Source organism: Thermobia domestica, chromosome 12, assembly GCF_964235325.1.
Source record: "Thermobia domestica chromosome 12, izTheDome1.hap1.1, whole genome shotgun sequence".
Classification (NCBI taxonomy): Eukaryota; Metazoa; Arthropoda; class Insecta; order Zygentoma; family Lepismatidae; genus Thermobia; species Thermobia domestica.
In genome coordinates, this window is record NC_137465.1 from 43,087,925 (window position 1) to 43,115,573 (window position 27,649).

The 27,649-nt window shown below is 36.8% G+C and overlaps 1 protein-coding gene across 2 annotated transcripts in view; it reads right to left on the minus strand.

The window, feature by feature from the left end:
• The window catches only part of LOC145666439 (clavesin-2-like), a 60,403-nt gene that overhangs the window by 11,417 nt on the left and 21,337 nt on the right, over nt 1-27,649 (minus strand). Inside the window, exons 3-5 of one of the 2 annotated variants that reach the window (XM_081733665.1) lie at nt 26,716-26,807; nt 18,589-18,745; nt 7,705-7,925 (exon numbers count right to left, since the gene is read on the minus strand). In XM_081733665.1, coding sequence (XP_081589791.1) covers nt 7,705-7,925; nt 18,589-18,745; nt 26,716-26,807 — 470 coding nt within the window. The remainder of the gene's footprint in view (nt 1-7,704; nt 7,926-18,588; nt 18,746-26,715; nt 26,808-27,649) is intronic. The other variant, XM_081733666.1, reaches the window with a different exon arrangement.

Here is a 27,649-nt window from a genome sequence, read left to right on the forward strand (position 1 = left end):
ACTGAACTGTCTACTAAAATCAAAAGGGGTAGAGATTCGCTACAACTTCTGGTATCAATAATTAGAAAATATCAAGCTATAGAAACCAAACTGCTTCACGTGGTGTACACATAACACTGCTACTTCTTTATTTCTTTGAATGTAGTAAAGGAATAATTATAATTTTAGCAATTTACGAAATCTTAATCATAACAAGTCAAAATCAAGTGTATCGTGGGTCTACTTCCTTGAAGAATATGTAGTTGGTATACCTTTTGCATACTTTCAAAGGACAATTAGTTCAGAAGTTTGTCGTAATAGTTCTATTAACTTCAAAAAGTATACTCACTAATCAAACCAAATTTGAAAATATACTTTCTGCACATCTCACCAAATTTAAGCTAATTTACACAACTCAGCAATGGACTCACTTCATATTGTTGTAGGAATTGGACTTGTGCTACACTAATACTGTGGATTTGAACCAGGTACTTTTCACACCAGAGATGAGCTCTAACGTGCTCGTAGCATATGTTGAACAAAATTTTCCAAAGAGTAGACATAACAAACGATTGGTCTCAACAAGCAGAGCAAAATAAATAGTTGGGAGTAAATCCTCAAACATAGTTTTCGAGAAAATTGTCCTAAAACTGATTTTTATACTGCTAAAAAAATATATTTGCATGACAAAAAGAAAGGGTCATATATATATATATATATATATATATATATATATATATATATATATATATATATATATATATATACTCCGCTTAGTAGATGAACCTAATGTTAAAATATACCCACATCAAACCTTTCATTTTGATACTAGGAAGATGATAGATACATTGTGGATAGTAACATATAATAGCCAAAAGTATCTTTCACTCTTAAAATTTTATTTTTAAATAACCAACCTTTCAATTAATGTTTTTAGTGTTTGTAATAACCTGAAGATGTCATTAACACTTAAACTTTAGTTTTAAATAACGTACATTTCAATCAATATTTTCAGGAATTGCAATAAACTAAAAGTATTATTTACTCTTTAAACTTTAATTTCAAACAGTATACTTTTCAATTAATGTTACTCAAAGTTATAATATCCTAAAAGTATCACTGACAATTAAATGTTAATTTTAAATGGCCTACCTACCGTTCAATTAACACTTCCAGAGTTTAACAACTTAAATATATCATTGAGTCTTAAACAATTTTAGATAGTCTATGTAACAAATGTTTTCAAAGTTTATAGTAACCTTAAAGCATTATTGACTCTGAAACTTTAGTTTCAAATATCCTACATTTCAATTAATATTTCCAGAGTTTTAATAACCTAAAGTATCAATGCTTCTTAAACTTTAATTTCAAATAGTCTACATTTCAATTAATATTTCCAGAATTTTAATAAGCTAAAAGTATCATTGCCTTTTAAACTTTCATTTCAAATAGTCTACATTTCAATTAATATTTCCAGAGTTTTAACAACCTAAAGTATCAATGCCTCTTAAACTTTAATTTCAAATAGTCTACATTTCAATTAATATTTCCAGAATATTAATAACCTAAAAGTATCATTGCCTCTTAAACTTAAGTTTTAAATAGCCTACCTTTTAATTAATGTTTTTAGAGTTTGTAATAACCTAAAGGTATCATTATCTTTTGAATTTTAATTTTAAATAGAATACCTTTCAATTAATGTTCTCAGAGTTGTAAATATTTCTTGTAACGTTAAAAGCACTAATAAAAGTGTTACAAAGAAGAAAAAAGAAGGAAAATAGAGAAAATAATTCCTTTCTAATTTATCTAATGTATGCTTGATTGCGTTTCCATCCACAGTGTGAATACGAGTTGGAAATCTAACAGTGGGGGGAGGGGAACTTTTAAAGTTTCATTGTTTGTGGGAAACCTCAGTTTACGGATAATTAATGTAAGTGGGTTTCCGATTAATCTTGTTTATGAAACAGAGACAATAGATCGCTTTAACTGTTGCACAGTTCAATGCTCACTATTGTCTCTACTATCAGCTGTCAACACAAATTTCATTCGACTCTACCCGTTAAGCCAGAAAGATAACGGTTATTACACAATGCACATAATATCTTGCGTTGCAACTTTTATTTAGAAATTTTAGGTTGTTTTATTATTACTCATATTTTTACAAAGAGATGTCACCAAATTACGTTTTAATGTGTAAACCTAAAACCAGATAGGAACTTATAATAGAATGTATTCTTCTTTTAAGCAGAAGCAGCAGAAGTAAATTGCAAATTAAAATTCGAGTAATTTTTGCATATGAGGGTTGTGTTTATAAAACAAGTGGCCACAGAGAAGGCAATGCCTCCTGCTGCTTGCTCTTCCCCGGTGGAATGAAAGCCATAAAAAAAAGATCATAGGAATAAAAATTGAGTCAGTCTCCTGCAGTTGTATTTGCAGAGAAATTAATACCCAACTGTTTAGACTACTATTCCTCAAACTTCTCTTCAAGTGAGTACTACAGTGTAAAAATTCGTTGTGTTATTTCAATGACATGCCTATGTGTTAACACGATTGTGTTAAAATATAACACAAACAAGTGGTTAGAACAACTCACTCTCCATTTGGAGTTGTGTGTCAAATGCCGGTAGTTGAAATGACACACAGCCTGTGTGTTAAATTAACACAAGTGTAGAATCTTCGGTGTTGTTTTCTGCGTGATTGCCAAATATGTTGGGCATCTAATTAAAGTATACGCAAAATTTCAAAATGCTAACCGCGCGATGTGTTTTCAATTGTTTTACATAATGTTTCTGAAGTAACCCTAACACCACAAGATATGCTAGGCATGTGCTATTTAGGTGTTCTAAATTCATCTCCCACATTTGATGCATTTATTGCTTCATTTCTAAGCGATTGTGTACTAGAAGTAACAAACGCATCAACTTTTTAGACGACAACTGGCGCCGAAATTTGAAAGTGAATATGGAAGAACTATAAAATAAAGTAAATAGACAGTCGTCATTTTGTTATAAAGTTACATGGCGAGCATATTTTATCTTATCTCGAACGGTTATCGTCGAATATACGCGGCTTAAAGGAGCACTCTGATTAGCCAAATTCAAAAGACCTCAACAATTTATTTCTCTACAAGCGACGTTTTCTTAATCGCTTCCGTGGCCAAGTCGGAAGAGCACGCGACTATTAATTGAAAGGTTGGTGATTCGTGCCCCCCTTCCCCCCGCCACTGGAGTACATTTTTTACTTGTTTAAAGTGTTTTTTTATTAGACTCTCCTTAATGTAAACACATTATGCATATAGGCGATTTAACATATTGTGGGGGAGTAATTTTGTGGTTCATTAACGCTTACGGCACGGCTCAACTCCGGTTGTGTGTTACATACGTAACACACCCTCTGTGTTAAACGCCAACACCGCAGGGTATGTATTGAACTAACACTGCATAGTGGTAGTCACGCTGGAACAACTGCCCTGTGTTAAAATTGAGTTCAATTAACACAACCATTTTTTACTGTGTATCTTTATTAAACTGTTCCTCTTTGTAAGTATAGCAGATTGTCCGTTCATCGCACAGAGAGAATACATTTCATTTTGGACATAAAGAACAATGAGGGCTGAATTTGGATTTAAACAGCATCGGAGTGTCATTCTTCGTCTCAGCGACCCCGAAAAGTATGGATTCGACACTCATATCGGTCATTTTCGATCATTTTTAAATATTTCCATAAATATTTATTTTAATGATTTTAAAAAAAGAGTCAGAACGACTCTGCATAAGCTCTTATCTATTTTTATCCATTGATAGGTGGTTTCATTTTCTTACTTTCTTTATTATCTACAACCGTTTTAAATGTGTCAATCGGCTCTGCATCACTCTAGCTATATGGAGGGTGCACCGTTTATCTTGATACGCCCTTGTAACTTCTAAACTAATTGTTAAAAAAGGCCGAAATGTTGTATTGTGCAAGTATTGGCAGGGATATAGTTTGGCATACTAAACGATACCACAAGGTTAACAGTGCTGCCAACCTACGAGCATAAAGTTGATTTTTTTCAAATGGTACTACGTCAGATTATTACATATCTCAAATCTACATATTAACAAAAGACTTACAATATCACAGTTATTGTTCAGGGTTGCAACCTAAGGGCGCTAGAGTATCACAAACATCTAAAGTTGGGTGGCTTCTATAGTAGTGAGACAGGTAAGGCAATGCATATCCAAAGTACTTTAATGCTTGATACTATAATCATAATATGGTGGATTTCGAATGAATACGAACAAAGTTACAAGAAATTGCAAATTTCTGATTTTTTCAGAATACTTTATTTTTGAAAAAACTGCTTAAATAAGTATCTCGTCCCATTGTATAGATGGTTTACAATAGATGTGAAGCAGCGCCGTAACTTTGATTTTTCTGGGGGGGGGGGGGGCAAGTATTAATACGCGTATTTGGGCACCTAGAATTTTTTCCTAATTCTTGGGCCTCTTCTTTCTATCTTTCTCCTACTCTTTAAGGGACCTCGGAGCCTGTGGGCAGGTCAGCGGGGCCGTTAGTTACTCCCCTGGGACCCTTCCATACATGACAAGTTAATTGAGGAAACAATATTGACAAATCTCAAACCATACGAATGAATATTATTCTAGGGTCCCTAATATATATCGAAATGGGCCCACGATTAATTTTTGTTTTGTTTACCTTTTGTGTGCTGTTTTGTTTATGTAATGTAGTGAACCTGTTTGATGCTTCATTTATGATTTCATGTTCGTATCGTACATGGAGTAAGAAAATGTTGTCTTAAAATGGGCCCCCTCGAACGGCGGAAAGCTTCACTGGGGGGGAGGAGTTTTCCCCTGCTTCCCCACAAGTTATGGCCATGATGTGAAGATTATATTGTCGTATATAACAATTCAATATCTCAAACCCTTCTGGAGATATGGTAAAAACAGTTAGTTTGCAACACTGCTAAAAATTGTGTAATTCCGAGAATTTGTTGTACTTGTACCTACCAAAAAGCAATATAGTAATGTCATAGGACCAAAGTACATAAAAAGAAAAATTCAAACAGTTCCCATTAATACGCCATTTTAAGTAATAGGTATATTTTCTATATCAAATTTTACTTTTGTTTTGCATATCTTCCGAATGGTTTGAGATATCAAAATATTGTAAACGGCATTATGATCTTTATGTCTATTGAAAACCATGTTCGTAATTGTATTCGATACTTATCTCATCACTTTTTTGAAATGAAGTCTTTTGAAAAAGGTCAAATTTTCAATTCCTTGTTACTTCTGTTTCTATTTGCTGCAAATACATCATAAGATGACCATAGTAAACAAACAAAACTAACTAACTCTGTGGCTTATGGAACCCGGAGGTTCAATGCCGAGGACACAAGAGCTCTCCACTGACTCCTATCCTTAGCCAATTGGATCCAGTTTCTACTTTCTATTCCTATTTCTGTGAGATCCATCTTAATATTGTTCTCCCATCTGCGCCTAGGTCTTTCTAATGGTCATTTTCCGATTGGTCTTCCAGTTAAGTCTTCGAAAGCGTTCCTACTTTCATTCTGGCTACATGACCTGCTCACCTAAACCTCCCAGACTTGATGATCCTAACAATGTTTGGTAAACCGTATAAATTATGTAGTTCCTCATTCGCGTGAACTTTCCGTCATTCCCCATTCGCGTTTTTCTTGTGTCCGAATATTCATCTCAGGATCTTGTTCTCAAACACTTTCAGTCTATGTTCTTCCCTCAGAGTAAGCTACCATGTTTCGCAACCATACAGAACAATAAGCATGATTATCGTTTTATATATTTTAAGCTTCAAATTTCTCGACAGAATTCGCGACGACAAGAGATTTTGTACTGAATAAAAACACGAATTCCCTGTTTTTAGACGACATTTAGTTTCTTCGTGAATATAGTTTTCGTCTGTTAATATTGATATTTGAAAGTATCCACTTTATCAAAAGTACTATTATTTTATATTTTAACACATCCATAATTTGCCGTATGTTGACCGTAGTATTAGATATTAAGTTGCTTTGTTTGAATGTGCATTTTATACGTAGAATCGAAATATGTAATACCTGACGTAATGCTATTGAAAAAAATACAACTTTATGTCAGTTCGGCAGTACTGTTAACTTTGAAGTATGCCAAACAATGTCTTGCTGCCGATATTTGCATGGTACCAACTGCCAGCTTTTTTTTTATTAGTTTAAAAGTTAAAGGGGCAAATCATGTTAAATGGTCCACTCTGTATACGAACTTTATGACAGTAACACCCCTTCTCAGTCATTACTTAAAGAGATGCAGGCAAACTATTCTTGCAGTACTACTTTTTACCCCCCTGTGTGTTGAAAAATCCTGCGAAGACATCTTTTGTTAAGTCACCATTATCATGCCTATTCCTTTGGTTCTTTAATATACCCATTCTTGATCAAATTTGAACACTTGCCTTGGTTTAGAGTTTTGGCCCCTTTCAGCACTGTGGCAATGTGGGACGCAGACTTACAGCTTAATAAAAGAGATCCGAATCATATTTGGGAATCGAACTTGAGCCTTCTCCGCCAAATGCGCGTATTTTAACCATATACACATAAATATATAGTTAATTAACTCTAAAGAAATAATTTGCACCTCTCTATGTGAATAACAATAAGAAAATCGAGGAAGTAAAAGCTAGGATATAAACTCGTGTGATAACGCATAACACAGCCCCATTCCCAACTATTATATTATTTTCTCAACTTTTAAAAACATGTCAGATTTAGACTATTAAAATTCGTACTTGTCACATTTCCAAAGCATTTTGGATGCACATTATTGTATGTCAGGGATTCCCAACCTTGTTACATTCCCAAAGCATTTTGAGTGCACATTATTGTATGTCAGAGATTCCCAACCTTGTTACATTCCCAAAGCATTTTGGGTTCGCATTATTGTATGTCAGGGATTCCCAACCTTGTTACATTCCCAAAGCATTTTGGGTGCACATTATTGTATGTCAGGGATTCCCAACCTTATTTTGGCCGACGACATTTACTGAATGTCCACATAATCGCGACACATGTGTTTGATTTTTATTTATAACAATATAAATTATTAGTATATTATATTATAATAGTGTTAGTAAGTTACCATAAAATAGTGACTGTATGTAGTACTAAATTCTATAGCTGTCGCTTGAGGCCTTGACTGGCACAGTCTATCTCAAAATAGATTTAAACTCGTTACTAAATGCTTCATGACTTTTAAATTCTAAAATTTCTCGAAATACCCTGTTTCACTTCACGAGACACCGGTTGGGATTCAGCACACAGTGTAATCCACCATCGATAACGGGTTAGTTGTGTGAGGAAACAGAAAAAATCCCGAGAAATAGGAGAATCCGAACAACTCTATATCATCGTATACACACCCTCATAGCTTGACGTTGAATTATGAAACTTTCGTACTGAGAGCTTTACCACCAAGGTAGTTTCTAACTTCCTGTGTTTACAAATTTTACCTATAGTACAAACATCACTATATACTGTATACATGTTAATATTTACATTTCATTATTTTTTGTCAGTCAAACTTATAGTATAGCCTAATGGTCCAAACAAATTGAAGACTGTGAAAAATAGCATGCTACCAAATGTGAACTCACGTAACGGAACGGAAGACTATCCACCCCTCATGTGTTTGTCGATTGAGGCCCAATACTTACGCTATAAGTAACCCTAAGTTGATTTACCATAACAATGAGGCATAAGGCTTTGATGATCTTGACTGATAGAAGTCTCAGCTGCTTTTTCCCTAAGTTGGTGAAATCGGCGATGAGGACGACTCCACCGATTTGTTGTCTTTGGTCCATCATTAGCACTTCCAATCCAGTTGTTAGGATTCGTCCAAGTTCTTCCCGGGTCGTTCTCGTTGGGTCAATGTTTCCTATGAATCAGACCAGTAGAAATAAAGACAATTGTATTAATTAACTTCTACAATATTACGTTTCATTTCCAAAGGATTTAGGATTTAGATTTCTGGGCTTTCGGCATCTAAGGCCATTTAGCCCGTCACGTTTGAGGGATGATGTCCCTCGGCGAGCACACGATTCGGGGAAAGGGTAAAACGATAAAACTTTTATTCTTGTTTTAGCCCTAATTCGTTAACATATCAACTTTAGATCAATAAGTTATAACACTAGACATATTAACTAATAGTTACTGACCGTAACTTTCCCTTTTGTCCTTGTAAATTATAAGTATTGTGTCTAGATATCACTTGTTTATTCTTCTATACATCCATAAGTTATATTATCAACAACAATTTCTTCCATGACAAACTATTAATTACTTATTTTCTCTTTAAAATGTATCTGTTCAGTTATTGCGCCTCTGATCATGTCGACAAAAACAGGTACAGATTGATAATACCGTTATAATAATAATATATCGTTGTAAGGGAAGAAAGAACGGATTGGGGAAGGAAGGGAGCGGCCTGGGACCTATAAGTTAGGTACCACCCCAGCATTTGCCTGGTGTGAATGAGGAAAACCCAGGAAAACCTCGTTCAGGGTGGCTGGCCTGAAAAAGCGTTTTACACTTTTTCGACCGAATGCCCCCCACTGTGACCGTTTCCAAAGGTAAGACATATAAAGTGTGATCAAAAAGTACAGTGAATGTAGTTGCACAGTGCCATCTATTCGATGTTGTATCTGTTTCAACTAGTAAGTCCGGTAGCCTAAACCTTTGGTACAGTCAGTGTCGAGTTTGAACGAGTTGTGACGTTAGTTGGCTTCCAGAGGCACAAGAGTGATGACGTGTTAAGAGTGTCTGTCGCGCTCCAACATTAAGAGTCTTCATCCCGGCGAAATTAAAATACCGCTAATTTTACAGTAATTATGTGATATCTTCAAATTAGTGATGAGCGCAAGAGTCTTGGTCTTGCAGTTTTTGCAAGAGTCTTGCATGCAAGACCAAGACCAAGACCAAGACCAAGACCAGGAATCCCGATGCAAGACCAAGACCAAGACCATACCTGCAAGACCAAGACCAAGACCAAGACCATACCTGCAAGACCAAGACCAAGACCAAGACTCTTGCGCAAGAGTCTTGCACAAGTATGGTACTACTTGATTTTTTATAGAATGTAAAAAGGAAGGGGAAAAATCATTACATCTTTCACGTGAACTTCTTGGCTCCAGTAAAAATACCGCCGGAGTGAATGTATTCCCAGTAGTTTATGCAATCCATGTGAGTCGATCTGCTCCTGTAACATATAGTTACAGTATGTCGTTCTTTGAATCGGTTGTTCACGAGACGACCGATAGCATAATTCTATGAATTGTTACAAGCTATAATAACTTCAGTGTCTGATTTACTTTGGTCATCATTTGATCATTCACGACGGCCCATGATTGGATTTTGGGAAATCATACGAAGAATAGTTGTGTCCATAAGAAGTGGATAAGCAAAAATTAACTAGAGCATGTTATGGACACGGTAGCTCAGTGGCAGAGCGTGCACCTCTGGTACATAGGGCCCTGGTTCGATCGCAGCTTGCGCTATGTGAGCTTCTTTGGTAAACAAACACCCTGTGCGTGGGTTTTCCCGTTTCCTCGTACTTTCTTCATTCCACCATATCTCATCATCACTGTTTCCCTTAGCCTCAGTGTAATAATCGTGGGACGTTAAAGTAATATTTCATTTCATTTCAAAACATATTAATGGTGTTCTTCTTCCAAAACTAAAGAAATGTAGTATTGAACATCGGCAATTCCGTACACCATAGATGTCGACTACATGGGTATGGCATTGGCTCTGAGGTTCAAGCATCCGTTGGAAATTTTTAATGTGTACTTATAAAATTAATATTGAAATAACATTTTCATCACATTGACAAAAACTTAGCGCATGTGACCGCAAGTTTGATTTCATAGGTGGATGCTTATACGTTGAATAATTGTTTATCAATATAACTTATAGCCCTCTTAGGTATACGGCATATCTAGGATTCAACGATATAACATTATACAACAATAAATAATCTATATTCACAACTGAGAGTGATTTCGTACTTATTTCAAATAGCTTAAAGTTTGATGCCGTTATTATATATTTCTAATGTAGGTCAAAAGTATTGATATAAATTGAGTTTACACAAAAGACATAGCCAGTTGAGTCGTTTTCAGTTTTCACTCAAATTATTTTAAAATATTGGAGCCGCGGTGGCTCAATGGTAGAGCGTTCAGCTCTGGTGTTTGAGGTCCCGCGTTCGATCCCAGCCCCCGCCAAGTGAACTTTGTGGTGGATAAACACCGTGTGCGTGGGTTTCCTTGGGGTTTTCCCGTTTCCTCCCACTTTCTTCTTTCCACCATTTTCATTATCACCGTCTCCTTTAGCCTAGCCGGCATAAGCGTGGGACGTAAAACTCACAAATTTAATTTCATTTCATATTCTAAAATATTAAGAGGTTTAATTATTATTATTTTAATTTCTTCTCTCTATTTTGGTCAATATTGCAAAACATATCATCATCGTCATAATAATAGCTATTCTGCCATTATTGGCAAGTCACTTGCTGCAGCTGAGAAGCTTCGATGACTGTGGTCCTCAGCTAGTCTCTTCGTCTTAACGTAGCAATTTTCTGTCTTAATATCTTTCTTCAACTACAATCTCCTTCGCCCCCTTCCTCTAGTACGTCCCTCATAATACAGTTCCTCCTCACCCAATGTCCTCCTCATTATTACATCTAAAATTCTTCTTTTCTCTCCTACTGCTACTATTTCTAAAACCTTCGCATTCGTTTTCCGTTCAACCCAGCTGATTCTCTCCTTTTTTCTCCATGCCCACATTTCGAAAGTCTAACTGTTTCATCGTTTTTGCGTAATGTCCTTGTTTCTGCCCCATACAGTACATATTAGAATCAGTAAAACTAAATTTCAATATTTAATTGGGAGTTTGTTCAATACAAAGATGAGCTAATCGTGGTTAGAAAGAAAAAAATCTGACGCCTTTAGAGTGTAAAAATAATTTTGCAATTTATGGTATTTCAGTAATCTGTGCCGTCTTGGTTTTCTTTCATGCGTCTCACTGTCAGGGGTAGCCTCCCCAGTTTGGGAACCAGTGGAGTATTGGATCTGTTAAAACATATAAAAATATTAAGAAATGTTGTGATTTATCTTATAAGTAGTGAAGCGTGATCACCCATTGAAAAAAAAAAAGTAAAGGTCATCGCCTATGTTGTACAGTATCATCACACTTACACGAAGGTAAAATATATTACATTTAGAAACATACATTGTATTTCCCTCACTATTGACGCAATGTAGGATTTATTATCCCTTATATCCAGAGTAAAATTTACTTATGAAAATCATAGATTTCTTAAAAGCAAAACTTGCAAGACTCTTGCAAGCAAGACCAAGACTGGGTATGCAAGACCAAGACCAAGACCAAGACTAGGTGTGCAAGACCAAGACCAAGACCAAGACCGAGGGTTCCAGTGCAAGACCAAGACCAAGACCGCATGTGCAAGACCAAGACCAAGACCAAGACCACCCGGGTCTTGGTCTTGGTCTTGCATTTGCTCATCACTACTTCAAATAGATAAAAGATAATTGAAATATGGAACAACAGCGCCCTAGACAATATTATTTTCCGTGAGGTACCGTTATCACAAGTCACCTAGTGGCTTTCCGTTTTCAGCTGTTTGGAAACGCGAAAATAAATGCCGATTTTGAAAATGGTTTGAAAGCGAAAGAAGATAAGTGAGTAATGATAACGGTTTCCCATGTAAAATAATACTGTCTAGGGCGCTCTTGTACGACATTTCGATTATATTTTATCTATTTGAAGATATAACATAATTACTGTAAAATTAACGGTATTTTAATTTCGCTGGGATGAAGACTCTTAAGTTTTGTTCTAAGCGAGGAAAAAAGTGTCAAAGAAGCTCACAAATGTCAGAATCAGTGTACGGCGATAAAGCGGTGGCATTGAAGACTGTTTCCAAATGGTATGAGCGATTCAAAAGCGGCAAGGACTCGGTTGAAAACGAGCAATGGTCGAGACTTCCTTCGATGTCAAAAACAAATGAAAACCTGCAAAAAGAGGCACAAGTGATTTGTTCAAACAGGCAAATGACTATTCGAGAGCTTTCCGAAGAACCAAACATCTCGTATGGCTCCGTGAAAAGCATTTTAATCGCCGACTAAATGGTTAAATTGCTTCCTTCTTCACCACGAAAACGCGCCGTACCATGCCTAGCTTTTCATCCCCGATTTTTTGGCCGAAAAAAAAATGTTCCTGTCTGTACACATCCGTCTTAGTCACCAGATTTAGAACCATGTAACTTCTGACTCTTCCCCAAAATTAAATCGTGCTTAAAGGAAAACGTTTTGAGATCATTCCTGACATTGAAAGGGCCACGACAAAGCAGCTGAACGTCCTTTTCCAAAAGAAGCCTTCCAGAAATGCTTCCAGTCATGGATTCCACGTTGGGATAAGTGCATTGCTAGCCAAGGACAGTACTCTCAAGAAGATTAAATCAAATTTCATGTTAGCTTATTACTTTGTTTGTAATAAAATGATTCACCATACTCTTTGATCACACCTCGTATAGAAATCGCGATATCTCATTTAGCTGATCAAAATGATATGGGAAAGGTTTCAGGAAAACATACTCATGCGTAGTTTACGAGAAAATCGATAAACAATATTTTTTATATATAAATGTAATAATTAATGCTGTATGAAAACTACACTACCTATTAAGATGGAACTGATATTGAAGTATAACCTCAAAAAAGTTTTCATTATTACACTAGCAGCAGGCCGGTAGCCAGCACAAAAATGTAGGGGGGCCCGAACCAACCATATTATAGTTCATTTGTAAGCCTGCCGTGAAAATTTTAGGAGGGGTCAGCAAAAATTTAGGGGGACCGGCCCCCAGGAACCCCCTGGATACGGGCCTGACTAGCAGGACATCAATATACCTCATAGTTAAGAAGATAGAAGACGAACATTATGATTAACATTTAAACTTTAATTCCTATTTAATCATAATCTTTCCCAAGACATTGCATATATCAATGGATAGACTTCAACGAGCTATTCTCATGCGAAGTTTTTGAGAAAATCGTGAAAAATAAAATTTTATGGCCCTATACCACTCTTATCAGCTATAATTAATATTTTTTTTAATTTGTTGAAAGAACTTGTTTATTTGTTTAGACACTCTACATATATATATACACAGAAAACGGAGGTAAGTACCAAAGTGTATCTGTTGTTACTTTGTATTGTTCTAACAGTAACGCACATAATCTTAACAAAGAAATCATCCGCCTTATGCAGAGTTGTTTTGATAAATGATTAACGTCATACTAAAGGTCTGACTACTGCAGGAAGCATATGTTAGTCAAACTCTTTAGTATGGCACTAATCACGTGTCAGAATGGCTCTGCATAAGGCCCCATAATTCTAACAGTGACATAAATGTGTAGAAAATAGTCTCAACTGACGTCCAGGCAGAGACGAACATTCCGCACATTGAATTTTGGAAGGTCTCTTTACATGTTCTCAGAAATTGTCTGACTTTCTTGCGTAATTGATTTTAGAGATAGATCCTAGTTTGTTTTCGTAATCTCGATCTTCACATAGGTCCATAGGAAAGGGGAAGGAAGGAAAGGAAACGAACAGCATTCAATTTTGGCTACCACCCCTCGAAATATATGTATGTATGTATGTATGTATATATGTATATATAGGGTCGGATTTAAGGAGTGCACGTGCACGCCCCCCTTCGTTGTAAGTATACACTATCTAAAATGAGAAGTTAGTAGTGTTTTCCGAAACTTTCTTCCCTCATGCTTCCGTTTGGGGCTTAAAAGTAAGCAGAGTTTTCCAAAAGCAATAGTTTAAGTCGATTTTCTGAAAGTTGAAGCAAAAAGATTCACCAAACAAAATAATATTCCTTATTTACCAGAGATGCATAAAGTCATTTTTTAAAAAATAAATTTAATTCAAATATACTAGTAGTTATTGGTGCACCCCCTCAGATAATCCTGGATCCGACCTTATATATATATATATATATATATATATATATATATATATATATATATATATATATATATATATATATATATATATATATATATAATTTAATTTCAGCCATTTTCATACATGTGAATTCATCCTACTGCAAATATCCAAATGACAAGTTCTTATCGACTAATTGATTTACAAAATGTGTGATTTGATTTCATGTAAGTAATGTCGAGAAGTGGAAGAAGAGAAGAAATAAGGGAAAGGAACGAAGAGAAACAGAAAAATAAAAAAAGACAGAAAGAGAAACTTTGTATATAACAATAAGAGGAAAATGCGGTAGGAAACAATTTTGCGAAGTGAAAAATTGGCGGAAATTGCATAAGGAGGAAGTGCATAATTTATACAGGTTACCAAACATTGTTAGAGTCATCAAGTCTAGGAGGCTCAGGTGGGTAGGTCATGTAGCCAGAATGGAAGGAAGTAGGAACGTTTTCAAAATTTTAACTGAAAATCCAATCGAAAAACGTGTATTAGAAAGGCCTAGGCGTAGATGGAAAGACAATAATGATTTTTTTGCAGAAATAGGAATACAAAGTAGTAGAAAATGGATTCAGATGGCTAAGGAAGAAGTCAATGAAGAGATTTTGTGAACGCGGCATTGAACCTCCTAGTTCCATGTGCCATAGAGTTAGTATTAAAAAAAAAACAAAAAAAAACTATATGACCCGAATGAAAACATGTTTTATTTTTAAATTTGTCTGCAGGCGAAAGAAGATAAATGACAAATTCAGATAAATGATGATAAAAGAGTTGGTTGAATAAATATATTGAGAAAAGAAATCGAGAAAACCCCGAGAAATAAACTACGAAGCAACATTTTCCACCAAACATTCACAGACCTGAGATCAAACCTGAGACTCTACTAAAGTATGTACTTGACCGCTCAGCAACCATGGTACATTCATGGCCAAAATTGTTGTCGCATGTCTATAAATATGTTGTTGTAGGAATATAATTTGATAACGAATTCTCCCGCTATTTCTTATAATGTTAGTATGTGTGTAATCGGCAAAGACATATACAGATGGTGATCAGAAAAATGGAAACACCTGTAGTTGGCAACACGTAAGATGTATGGGTTGGCAGTGGTGTCGTGGCGCCCGCAGCGCCGGAACGCTGGTGGTGGTGTGTTAGGTCGGTCTCCATACTGCGTCAGGCGCAGTGGAACAGCAGTGTCCAGTGGCTGCAGCAGACGGAGGTAGTGTAAAATGGGAGACCTCTCAGATTTTCAAAGAGGGCAAATTGTTGGTGCGCGGTTATGTGGAGTGAGTGTGACGGCAGTGGCTACTGTGTTAGATGTGTCGCGTGGGTGATGTCAGTCGACAGTGTCGAAGGTGATGACGGTCTACACAACACACGGGAAAACCACATCGGGGAAGCGGAACAGTGGGCGGAAGAAAATCATGAGTGACAGGTCACGCCGAGTATTAAAGCGCATTGTCACGCAGAACCGTCGTGCCACTGCGGAGCAAGTGACGGAAGAACTCAATCAGCACTCCTCCCCCCCACCCTGTTTCGACAATCACAGTCCGCCGCGAATTACATGACATGAATTTACGGGGTCGTGTTGCACGGGCCAAACCGCTCATCAGAGACCATAACGCTTTCGCACGCCGCAAATGGTGCCGCGACCATGCAACTTGGACCGTTGAGGACTGGAAACGTGTGATATGGTCGGATGAGTGATCCTTCACCCTATTCCCAACCACGGGCCGTGTTTATGTGTGGAGAACGCCCAAAGAAGCTTATGATCTGCAGTGTCTCCGCCCAACTGTGAAACATGGCGGCGGCTCGGTGATGCTGTGGGCCGCAATATCACGGTTTTCATTGGGTCCTGTGGTCACACTTAGCGGACGAATCACTGCCAACGATTATGTCGCAATTTTACGAGACCACTTGCATCCTATGGTCCGGATGTTGTTCCCGGACAATGACGCCATCTTCCAGGATGATAATGTACCCATTCACACAGCTGGCGTTGTTGCAGTGTGGTTTAAGGAACATCGGGATGAAGTTCAACACCTCCCCTGGCCCGTCCAATCTCCAGGTCTCAACATAATTGAACATCTGTGGTCCGTCTTCGAAACATGACTCCGGCGACGATGTCCACCTCCATTCTCTCTCACAGAACTGGCCGATGCCCTGCTCGAGGAATGGTGTAAAATTCCACTAGCTACCATTCACGACCTCTATGCCTCCATCCCACGTCGCATCAAGGCTATTCTGAAGGCGAAAGGTGGCCCGACACCATATTAATCTGGTAAGTTGCAATTTCGTTCACGTGTTTCCATTTTTCTGATCACCATTTGTATGTCGCAAATTTCGGTGTCCTCCCACTTGCGTACATGTCAAAATTCTTCCCACACAGAGAAAAATCCTTTCTCCAGACAGCGGTATATTTTACAAATATACGGTATCCTCTTGCTTACTATAGAAATCAGTACGGAGCATACGTTATCCATATGCTACATAGGCACTGCCCTTAGATGTTACATCATGCCGTTGCAGAAAGTCTGACATCTAATAGTTTTCCGTATATCACATGCATATACTTATGTTACCTTCGTCAGCTATGTTATATACGTCCATTTGTATGTGAGATCCTGACCGCCTACATTGTTTCATACGGAAAGTACGTATAGATGGAACATTTATACAGAAAGTATTATAAAACATGCGTTTTCAGTTATACGTCTGCTGTACGTTAAGTGCAAAAACTACAGGAATTACGCACGTAACCTATCTTTTTAAGTACGCCACCTACAATTTTTTTTCTCAGTGCAGTTCCGTACAGGTGCCAGATGTAATCAAAATGTCATGATTTAAAAGCGAGATAACAATTACCATTTCCGTATAGTTTCAATAGCTGGCACTATTTCTGTGAATTTTTGTTAGTTTTTAAGCGGAGGAGGATATGGAATCTTAAAGTTTTGTTTCGAGCAGCACCCACAACGAATAAGGGTCCTTGAATAGTTTCATTTTGCAGACTGCCTAGCAGGTCAGCACGTCCTTTTTTATTGATGGCACGTTTATGAGCTGCAGCAAACTTTCGCCCAAATTTTTGTAATTCATGTAGATATTGGAGAGTTCAATAGGAATTATCATGAAAAATGCCATAGAACAAATCATTCCGCAGATGATTGGAATAATAGATTAACCTATAAACTACGGGATATTTTGTTTTCAAAATACCCCGTTTCTTGTCTTAACTACGGATATTTCGATTTCCAAATGGTACTACAATCACTTTTGTAACACGTTTTGTTTCATGTGTATTCGATAAATAAGAGTGAAGAAATGGACTTATTTGTAAACCCTTACGAAAACGCTTTAAATGTAGTTTAAATTTAAAGGTAAATTACCTCCGTAGTTTAAAGGTTAAAGAATTTACCTCCGTAGTTTAAAGGTTAAATACTCTGCTAAACAAGCAAAATCCTCGTGTCATCGAATTAGTCCGTTTATTCAAATTAGAAGCCAGGCCAAGTGGCCATAATTACGACGGAAAGTATCTTCAGCTTGCAAGATAAAAGATGAAAGTATATATGTGGACTATGTGCAGCCTGACAATAAAAAAGAAAGTAGTTTTGATGTTTCAAAAGATGTTAGATGATGTTTGGTTGCAATTTCATATATTCATACGTTGTCATAAACTGTAAAACGTGTATATATACAGTATATTGATAAGAATTATTTATAGGTGGTGGTAACCACATTAAACGGCCCACTGCACATGGACCAAGATCATAGAAAATCCAGATACTAGTTCGACGAAGACTCTTTATAAGAGCCGACTTGTATATCCCTTTGATATGATTTGTGAATTCATATCAAACATATTTCGGGGATACATTGGTCGAATTTGAGTTCAATGTGAAGAGTTAAGTCAAAAAATAACTTACAACAGTGCGGAAAGCATGTATGTACGGTATCTTTTCGTATTTCCTTGAACATGCAATTCCATATCATCCTCTGCTCAAGCTTTATTAAAAATACACAGAAACAGTGTCAGATATTAAACATGTACGAAAGTGAGAAATCTTTTTATCAATGTCAAAATATGCCATGCCATCGCCCATGGCACTTTTACGGGTCTTGGAAGGATTTTGGCATGTACAGATCTGGGAACGTACGCATCTGGGAGGTTATCGCATATTTCATGTCAAAAGATCAGTAAATATGAACAATAAAATGAAAATAAAACGTTCTTGTCCATTTAGCAACATTTTGTTTTACTCATTCTAATTTTCGTATTTATAATTCTTTTCCTTTTTAAATTTACCACAAATATACAGTACATTTCCCGGTTATACACATAGTATCAGTATTAAAAGTACCCTGCAAAATCGTTATCAAATTATATTCTTACAAGAAGACAGTTATAGATGTGCAACAATTATTTTGGACATGAGTGTACGTTACAGTCAGAAATGTGCTTCGCCCATTACTTAAACAAATAAAATCACAGTTATATGTTAGATTAGTAAAATAAATTGGTTTACCTAATTTAACAATAGCAACAGTTCTTCCCAGTAAGTCCTTGTCTTTCAATATTTGAAATATCTCAGCATCTTGATACAAATATTTGTTGTCACTGGGAAATATTGGTGGAATGCAGAATTCTGGAGTATTCTTCTTCAAATCGAAGTATCTCTTTAGCTGAAATTCAAAAGGCACAATACAGCTTCGATCGATCCAATTCTAATTTATGCAAATAATAATAATAATAATAATAATAATAATAATAATAATAATAATAATAATAATAATAATAATAATAATAATAATAATAAATGTTTAACCTTTTCATTGCTGCCGTCTGCTGTAACAGTTTTTACAGGCAGATTGCCAAGTTGCTACGGAATGCTGTAGCAGCTCTTACCAGTGCGCGACTCAATTGCTGCCGACTGGTATAACAATTCTCACAAGTGCGTGACTGTACTGTTACATACTCCTACAGCCAGGGACGTACGCAGGAATTTATTTCGGAGGGGTCTAAAGCGTTTCGGGAGGGTCCAAATATAATTTGAGACTAAATTATAGATGAACATTTCTAAAATTGCCCCTAAAAGTAGACTACATTTACAAAAAAAGTTGGGATTTCGGGGGGGGGAGACGGACCCCCAGGACCCACCCCCAGCGTACGCCCCTGCCTACAGCTGAATTTTCAATTGATCTTTTCCTTTCCAAAATATCGATCTAAAAATCTAGATCATTCAAACTTCGTGGCCATATAAACCCATCTTTTTGCTACAGAAGTAATCAACACCAATGCAATCATGTACTTACGAGAGCTCTATAATGATCAACAACAATGAAAGTGCTGATAATTTAATACATGCAAAGATAAAGATTCATTGCCATTACCACAGACAAATGAAGTTCACAAGAAATGCAAAGGAAATGTCCGTAAACATTGATTTTTTAAAAATGTAACTCGTTGTAAATAAATGAGCATAATATTATATGTAGTACATAGCATCCCATATAACATAACGTGTCATGGATCACCTGTAGACCTTCCATGCATTCCATACCTGGCCCGGGACATTCAAACTCGTTGAGGATAATAGTAATATCCAGGAGATTTCATTTGGGCTTCAATGAGATATGATCGTTACGGAACAATATTTAGATGTCTAAACGTCGACCTCTGATTATTCCACAAACATCCCAGCAACATCCTACAGAAATCCTGCATGAAATCCTCTTTCTGAGACATAAGCGAACATAAGGATTTCCACAGGATATCTACGGGACTATCACTGGCAAAAATGGGACGTTCTGTGGACATGCATATGTCTCGAGAGCGACGTTTCTTGGATATGCAAGGGACGACCTTTTTCTTTCTGTGATGGTATATATATATATATATATATATATATATATATATATATATATATATATATATATATATATATATATATATATACGAGGGCTATCCAGAAAGTAGATTACGTTTTCGTCTGTGTCCGCTAGGGGCGGGGCTAGCGCGGCCATCTTGGGGTCAGAGCGTTGCGCAGCTCAGTCGGCATCTAGCCGTGCTAGTGAGAGGTTCGTGCTGTGCTCCGTTAAGATACTGTGACGGTTTGAAATGTCTGCGTTAATTGAAAATCCCGCGAGCTGCGAGGTGCGTGCAGTAATAAGGTTTCTGACAGCAAAAAACTGTAAACCGATAGAAATCTATCGGCAGCTGTGTGAAGTGTATGGGGACAACATTATCACTGAAGGTGGAGTGCGACAGTGGGTCATAAGATTTAAAAATGGCCGAACCAATGTTCACGACGAAGATCGAAGTGGGAGACCCAGCAAAGTGACTGCCGAACTTGTCGAAAAAGTCGATGTTAAAGTCCGTGAAAATCTAAAGTTCACAATAACGGAACTTTCTTTGAGTTTTCCACAAATTTCGCGAAGTTTGTTGCACGAAATCATCAGCGAAAAGCTTGGTTACCACAAGTCGCAGGCGGCCGAATTTTTCGACGAAGGAATTTCCAAGCTCGTACATCGCTACGATAAATGCCTTAATTTGAATGGTGACTATGTCGAAAAGTAGTATTTGTGTGTGGCTTTCATCTGTATATAATAAAATTTGTTTCCTATACTTTGTTGATTTTTTATTCCAAAACGTAATCTACTTTCTGGATAGCCCTCATATATATATATCAGATGATAATACAGTTAATTCTCAGACATACATCGTTTTCTCTAAATTTTGGAAAATGTTTTAATAAATTCTTAATGAAATTTGAATAAAAATATGTACACTCATGTCCAAAATTATTGTCGTATGTCTATAAATATGTTGTTGTAGGAATATAATCTGATAACGAATTCGCCCGGTATTTCTTATAATGTTAGTATGTGTATAATCGGCAAAGACATGTATGTGGCAAATTTCATGTCAAGAGAGAAGTGAATAAGAACAATAAACCGAAGATAAAAATTTCTTGTCCATTTAGCAACATTTGGTTTTACTCATTCTAATTTTCGTATTTATAATTCTTTTCCTATGAAATTTACCAGAAATATACATTTCTCGATTATACACATAGTAACAGTATTAAAAATAGCCTGCAAAATCATTATCAAAGTATATTCTTACAAGAAGACAGTTATAGATATGCGACAATCATTTTGGGTCTGAGTATACAATGGATTAAACCTTTTGCGGAAATTGAATAAAACAATATAAAATAATGGATCATTTTTTACAAGATTTAATTTAAACAATATGAAATAATCCATTATTTTTTTAAAAAATTCAATAAGACAATGTAAAATAATGGATTAATTTTGTTTACAAAATTTTGAATTAAACAATATACAATAACGCATTATTGTAGTTTATTTATTGTGTATCTAGGATCTGTAGTGATGCTTTGCAATTAAAGGTATAAAGGGAACCAAGAAAGTTCTGTCGCGTTTTCACTCACCACCTTCGAACATCGATATGTCACTTAAGACGTACCAGGAAGATAAAAAATAGTCCCCATCAGCATCAATGACCATCTGCCAACGTTCTGGACGTCCATTGATTCTATCGTGGTAGACTTTGGTGGGCCGTGAAGCGAAGATATGAAGCGCATTTTGTACCTTTACTAGTGATCTGAACTGGCTTCCTCCAAGGCATGGAACAGGTAATAATCGGTGGTGCAATGTCCGGGAAGTATGGCGGATATGCTTTCCATCCAATTCGTAGAATGGTGTCCCGGATCTTCCTAGCTATGTGGGGCTTACCGTTGTCGTTGTCCTGTAACAGGAGAACCCCTTTGCAATTCAGAAGTGCTGGCTCCAGAATTTTGAGTTTTTTTGAATACAGCTCAACTGCTGACAGTACACAGTTGCATTGATGCTCTGACCAGCTGGTTGCAGTTTCCGATCGCTCCGTGAAGCTTCGTACAGGACCCACTTTTCACCACTGTCAACACACTGTCCAGAAATGGATTCTTCTTCAGACAAGACATAAAAGAAACATAGGTGCCTGTGTTCCCTTCTGGCCCAGAGTCAAATCATGTGGGACCCATCGACCCAACTTGTAGTGCTTCCCAACTTGATAGAGGTGCTACCGACTATTTTCTCCACTCACACTGAATTGTAGTCCCAGTCCCTTATATGTCTGGCCACTGTTCGCCTCAATTGCTCCTTGAAGATCTTCATTTTGTACATGTGTTGGTCTTCCGGCACGTGGTGCGTCTTCGAGTGTTTCGTCACCGTCCTTAAACTTGTTAAACTACTGCTGCACTCTTCGCGTACTCACGGCACCCTCACTGAAGGCCTGGCATATCTTCCGCCCAGGCCCGTAGCCAGCCCAAAAATTTAGGGGGGGCGGTAGAAGTTAGGGGGGGCCCGACCCAATCATATTATACTTCATCACCATATTATAGTTCATTTGCAAGCCTACCATGAAACTTTTAGAGGGCCAGCCAAAGTTTAGGGGGGCCTGGCCCTCCCATGCCCCCCGTGGATACGGGCCTGCTTCCTCCCCGCTGCAGCGACGTTTCACCTCAGTTTGAATTCGTACAGTATACACACTCTTATGACGCTCTGTGGAGGTCCCATGTTCACTCTGTCCTTACGCAAGTTCACGGTGTACCTGAACTGCCACAACCGGTTAATACGTTGGATATACCCACACCAACAACTGACCTTCGCCTTATCTCCATTTGCATTCAATTTGAGGGCCAATGGAACACAAAACTTCACAAAAAGCGACAGAACTTTCTTGATTACCTTTATATAAGGATGAAAGTAGAGTGAATTACATTCCTTTGCTAATTTCATTCAATTAGTTATGCCTAAATTTTCGAAACATGCGGTGTACATTTGACTTCAAGGAACATCGCAGAGCTTACAGTCTATTTGTATCTAGGTACATAATGAAATATAATAACTTAAACTATAAAATTATATGATTAAATCTTGGTACACTATGCAATTACGTCCCATAATTAATTTATTTATTCTTTGTACTTGCAGGTATGTATGGATGCAGATATAAGGATATTGAAGACAAATGCATTAAGGTAATCCGATTTCTGTCTGTTACTTTTGAAACGCAAAAAATAAAGAACCATTATAATTACAAATCTTATTTTTTTATTTTATTTTATTTTATTTATTTATTTTTAGAAAGCTCGTATAGGATATGTGAAAAAACTAAATAATATGTGCTCTGTGACTACTCAAGCCAAAATGTATGCTTCTTAGAAATTCCATGATTAAATTTTAAAAATGGCATAGCAATGGTTCTCAACCTTTTACTTTTTGTTAGAGTACATTTTTTAAGAGTTCTACAGGCATATTAATGAAGAAATTATAAATACTCCCGAAGACATTAAAGTACAAAATTCAACAATTATGTGCGAACACACTTCACATTGCAGTGCTTTTAAACAAATATGTTCGAAGTTCATGAATACACCCCTCTGTGTCCTATTCCACAATTAATATTGTATGGAATTATCTTAATTATCACCAGGAAATTTCACAATATATCTCTAAAATTCAGCGATAGTCTCGTTTAGAACCACTCCTTTTATATTTTTCCTGTGGTGAAATAATGTTTGCTTATTTGATCTATGGCCCTACTGACAATCTTTTCAAGCCACATACTATTCTCAACTTCTTTTCAGCTATTGCTTGTCGTAGAGTTTCGGAGCCACGTAAGTCAAATAATGAAGCTATTATGAAGACACGGAGTATAGTATCATATAACACTTGCCGAAAGAAAAAAAATACGAGTTCATATTTTGTTTCTTCGTGTAATAGCAAATGACAAATTAAGCGGTCACTCTTTTTAGTTCTCACACTTAATTTCCAAATACCCATGTACATAAACTAATCTGTTCTGTATTTCCACGCTTAATTTCCGTGTATCCATGTGTACTACAAGTAATGTAAGTCTATTCTATCTTTTCAAACTCTATATGTATGCAAACGTCATTGATGTTCAGGCTTCCTACTGCATTCAACAGATTTTCACCTAGCATAGATATCTTTATTCTATGAAAATACAGGAATAGAAGAACTAGCACGATAGGACGAGTTGAATTGATTTTGAGTTTAACGTCCCGTTCAGCAGCGAGGCTATATGAGATGTGGACCTACTGATTAACGTGGAATCCGAAGCACATGAGCTCCCGCCGGGAATCGAACCCGGGTCTCCCACGCCCAGCGGTAGGACGAAATGGAGAGTAGCTGCAAGGGTATTGTGTTGAGCGTCGGGTACCAATACGTCTTAAAGGAAATGTTTACAAAACAGTAATAAGACCTGCTTTATTACACGGAGCGGAATATTGGACGACAAAGAAGAGAGGAACAGAAGTTGCATGTTGCGGAGATGACGATGCAGTGGTGGAGTGACGCAGAAGGACAAAATTAAGAATGACATTATCCGGGGAAACTGTAAAGGTGTGACGAGTAGTAGATGAACTGCAAGGAAGTAGACTGAGATGGTTTGGGCATGTAAGAAGAATAGTTCACCAAGTAGATGCTAGAGAAATCAGTGGTAAACGAACCCGAGGCCGGCCAAAGAAGTGCGGATATTGTGTTAAGAACGATATGGTGCAGTCAATGGCGCCGATCCTGGGGGGAGCTGAGAGGGCCCGGGTCCCCCAAAGCTAGGGTGACCATATCGTCAACTAGAGAAAACGGGACATTTGGATAGGTTGCTCCTCTAAATATATAGGCTATATTTGCCTCTCCGTTCTGTATCTCTCTTTTTGTATCTCTCACAAAAAAGGTAAAATTTACACTTTTCGTTTTAAAACCTACTGAAAAGGTTGTGGAATTAATTAAATAACAAGTAACTATCAGCAACTAACAAAAAATGAAATTTTGAAAATATTACTAAAAATATATGAAACATTCATCAATATCTGTCAATCAACAAAATCTGTCACCGGCAGAATATATAACGAACTACTCTCAGCATCGGATTCCAACTCCCTTTATTTGCTTTTCCTTACTTATAAACATTATTTCACTTACAACTAATTTCCTTTTACTTTCACTTTTATAGTTCTATACTTCTGTTTACCTTTCGTGACAGCGCCTCAGCCTTCCACCGCCCAAAATAGAAAGTAAAAACAGTTTGTTTTTCATAAGACTTAAGCTTCTTACACTGTCTTCTGCAGAGTGGGAGTCTTGGAGGGGTAGGCCTAGGAGGGGAAACAGTGCAGCCACCACCACATCCAATATCGCAAATGTCGTAATGACGCTGCTCAGTAATTAGACATATTCCAATATAATCACATAGCTTAGAAAATAATAATATAAATTAGGAAATTTTAGATTAGAAAGTTTTTTTTTTTTTTTTTGTATCCAATGTACGTAAATACGTGATATTTTGGCGTCCCAGGAACATTTACAGGGGCACCGGGAATGGTAGTGAAAAAACTGGACAATCCCGTTTTTACGGGACGGTTGGTCACCCTACCCAAAGCTCATGTAAGCCCCCTGATTGTATTTGTAAATTTACAATACTTGGCATAATTTGAATGCAATTTGTCTTAAAATCCTCATATATGCTTTCTGCATCTGAATGGGACCCCCTCAAATTTACAGAGAAATCGGCGCAATTGGGTGCAGTGTGATGTCACAACGGGTATGATACAAGACAGAGACAGATGGAGAACAGTGATCCGAAAAGCTGACCCCAGCTAACTGGGGAAAAGGCTTAAAAGAAGAAGAAGAAGAAAAGAAAAAAGAAAAAGAGGTATCTTTACGCTGAAAAAAATTTCGATCCACATTATGTAAAATAAACTAGTAAATATTATGTTAATTTTTAAAGTGTTTGGTTTATCAGAAAAAAACTAAATTTAGTATATCCTTCTGTGTGTCTGTGCAGGAGACAAAATATCAGGTAATACTTGATGGATCACTATCAATTTTGACCAGGGTGTACAGGGTCAGACGTTAGGAATCGAGTTTGTTGATGGAAGTGATCCATTCAGTTGACACCAAGATGTGGACAATCAAGAATCGGTTCCCTATGTATTCCTATGGGAGCAATTATGAATATCATCCTTGTTTGATAGACTACCCCGCATTACTTCTTAGATTAGCGGGTTAATATAAAGTTCAGGATACAAAACACTAATCCTTCCGTGGAACACAGCGCTAAAATGACTTTCTACTCGACAAACTTAAATACTTAAATATTTTCTACTTTAAATGCGTTTCATCTGAAAACATACAAGCCTAGCCTTGGCGAAATTCAGCTTGATAAGAAATTTTGTTTACCAGAAGACGAACCAAACTCCTTGGCGTGGTGTACACTGTGACGCTGTCACTGTTTGTTAACACTCTTCTGTTGATATTTATTTATTTATTTATCTCAGTTCTTTTATTACATGTTTCAGTATAAAATAGTCCAAAAACTTGCTGTACCTAGCAAATAAATTAAACACTACCGAAAAGAAAGTAAATTATTTTTGTAATAGCCTTGAACAATTACAAAAAAATAATAGTAGAGCATCAAGCTTCTTTTCATTATGCTACGAGAGAAAATGTTTAATGGAATTAATATTGACGGTTAAGACGACTTGTTATTTTTCAATTATGCCGTGAGATTGGAGAAGAAAATGGAGGAAGCTCGTTAGATGCCTCTTCGTTGTTTATCTACTTACTGTTCGAAGTGCTTTGTCCTGATTAAATTTCTTGGCTCTCAAGAAGGATAAGAGAAAGCAGTCATCCAGCCGGGAATTCAGGTTCTTTACACCTACAGGAAATGTTCAAAAAGAAAAGAACAAAGAATGAACAATCTGCATTAAAGATATTGCACTTAAATTTTAGTTAAAAAAAAAATCTTGCAAAGCCTTATAGAGTAAAGGTGGAGGTTATGGATAATATAGTGATTACAACATACAAGCTTAATAATTTCATTTCTTGAGGTACTACAGTTAAATTTTATTTATAATGATCACCATTACTGGCTCACGCAAGGGGAAGGGATGAGGTTGAAGTCCCATTAAGCATGATGTGGGAAAAGAAACATTAAGACCAGGACCGGCTCTAGGTATTTTGAGACCCTAGGCGAGAAATATTTCGGCGCCCCCTGTCTCTCTTGCAGCCCCTTTACCTAAAATGAGAATTAAACCTTTCAGTTTAACGTCATTAATAATCGAATGAGGATGTGGGAGGAAACAGGAGTATCCCGAGAAAACCCATGGACACAATGTTGTCCTCCGCAAACTTACTTCGGCGGGAATCGAGCCCAGGGCCCCACATACTCTACCACCGAGGCACTGTGGCCCCGTCCCTCCTTTACCTAAAGAAAAATACCCTCCTGATCTGAACATACGTTAAAGACATGTCAATTTCGATCTAGCACGTAGTGAAGCAAGTTACTATATGTGATATCTTGTTTTAACCTTTAAACTACGGAGGTAAATTCTTTAATGCTTTCACGTAGCTTATTGTAGTAATTGTTCACCCTGTCAATGTTACAAACTTCACAAAGCAAGTAATAATAATAATAATAATAATAATAATAATAATAATAATAATAATAATAATAATAATAATAATAATAATAATAATAAAATGACCCACCGCGCCGCC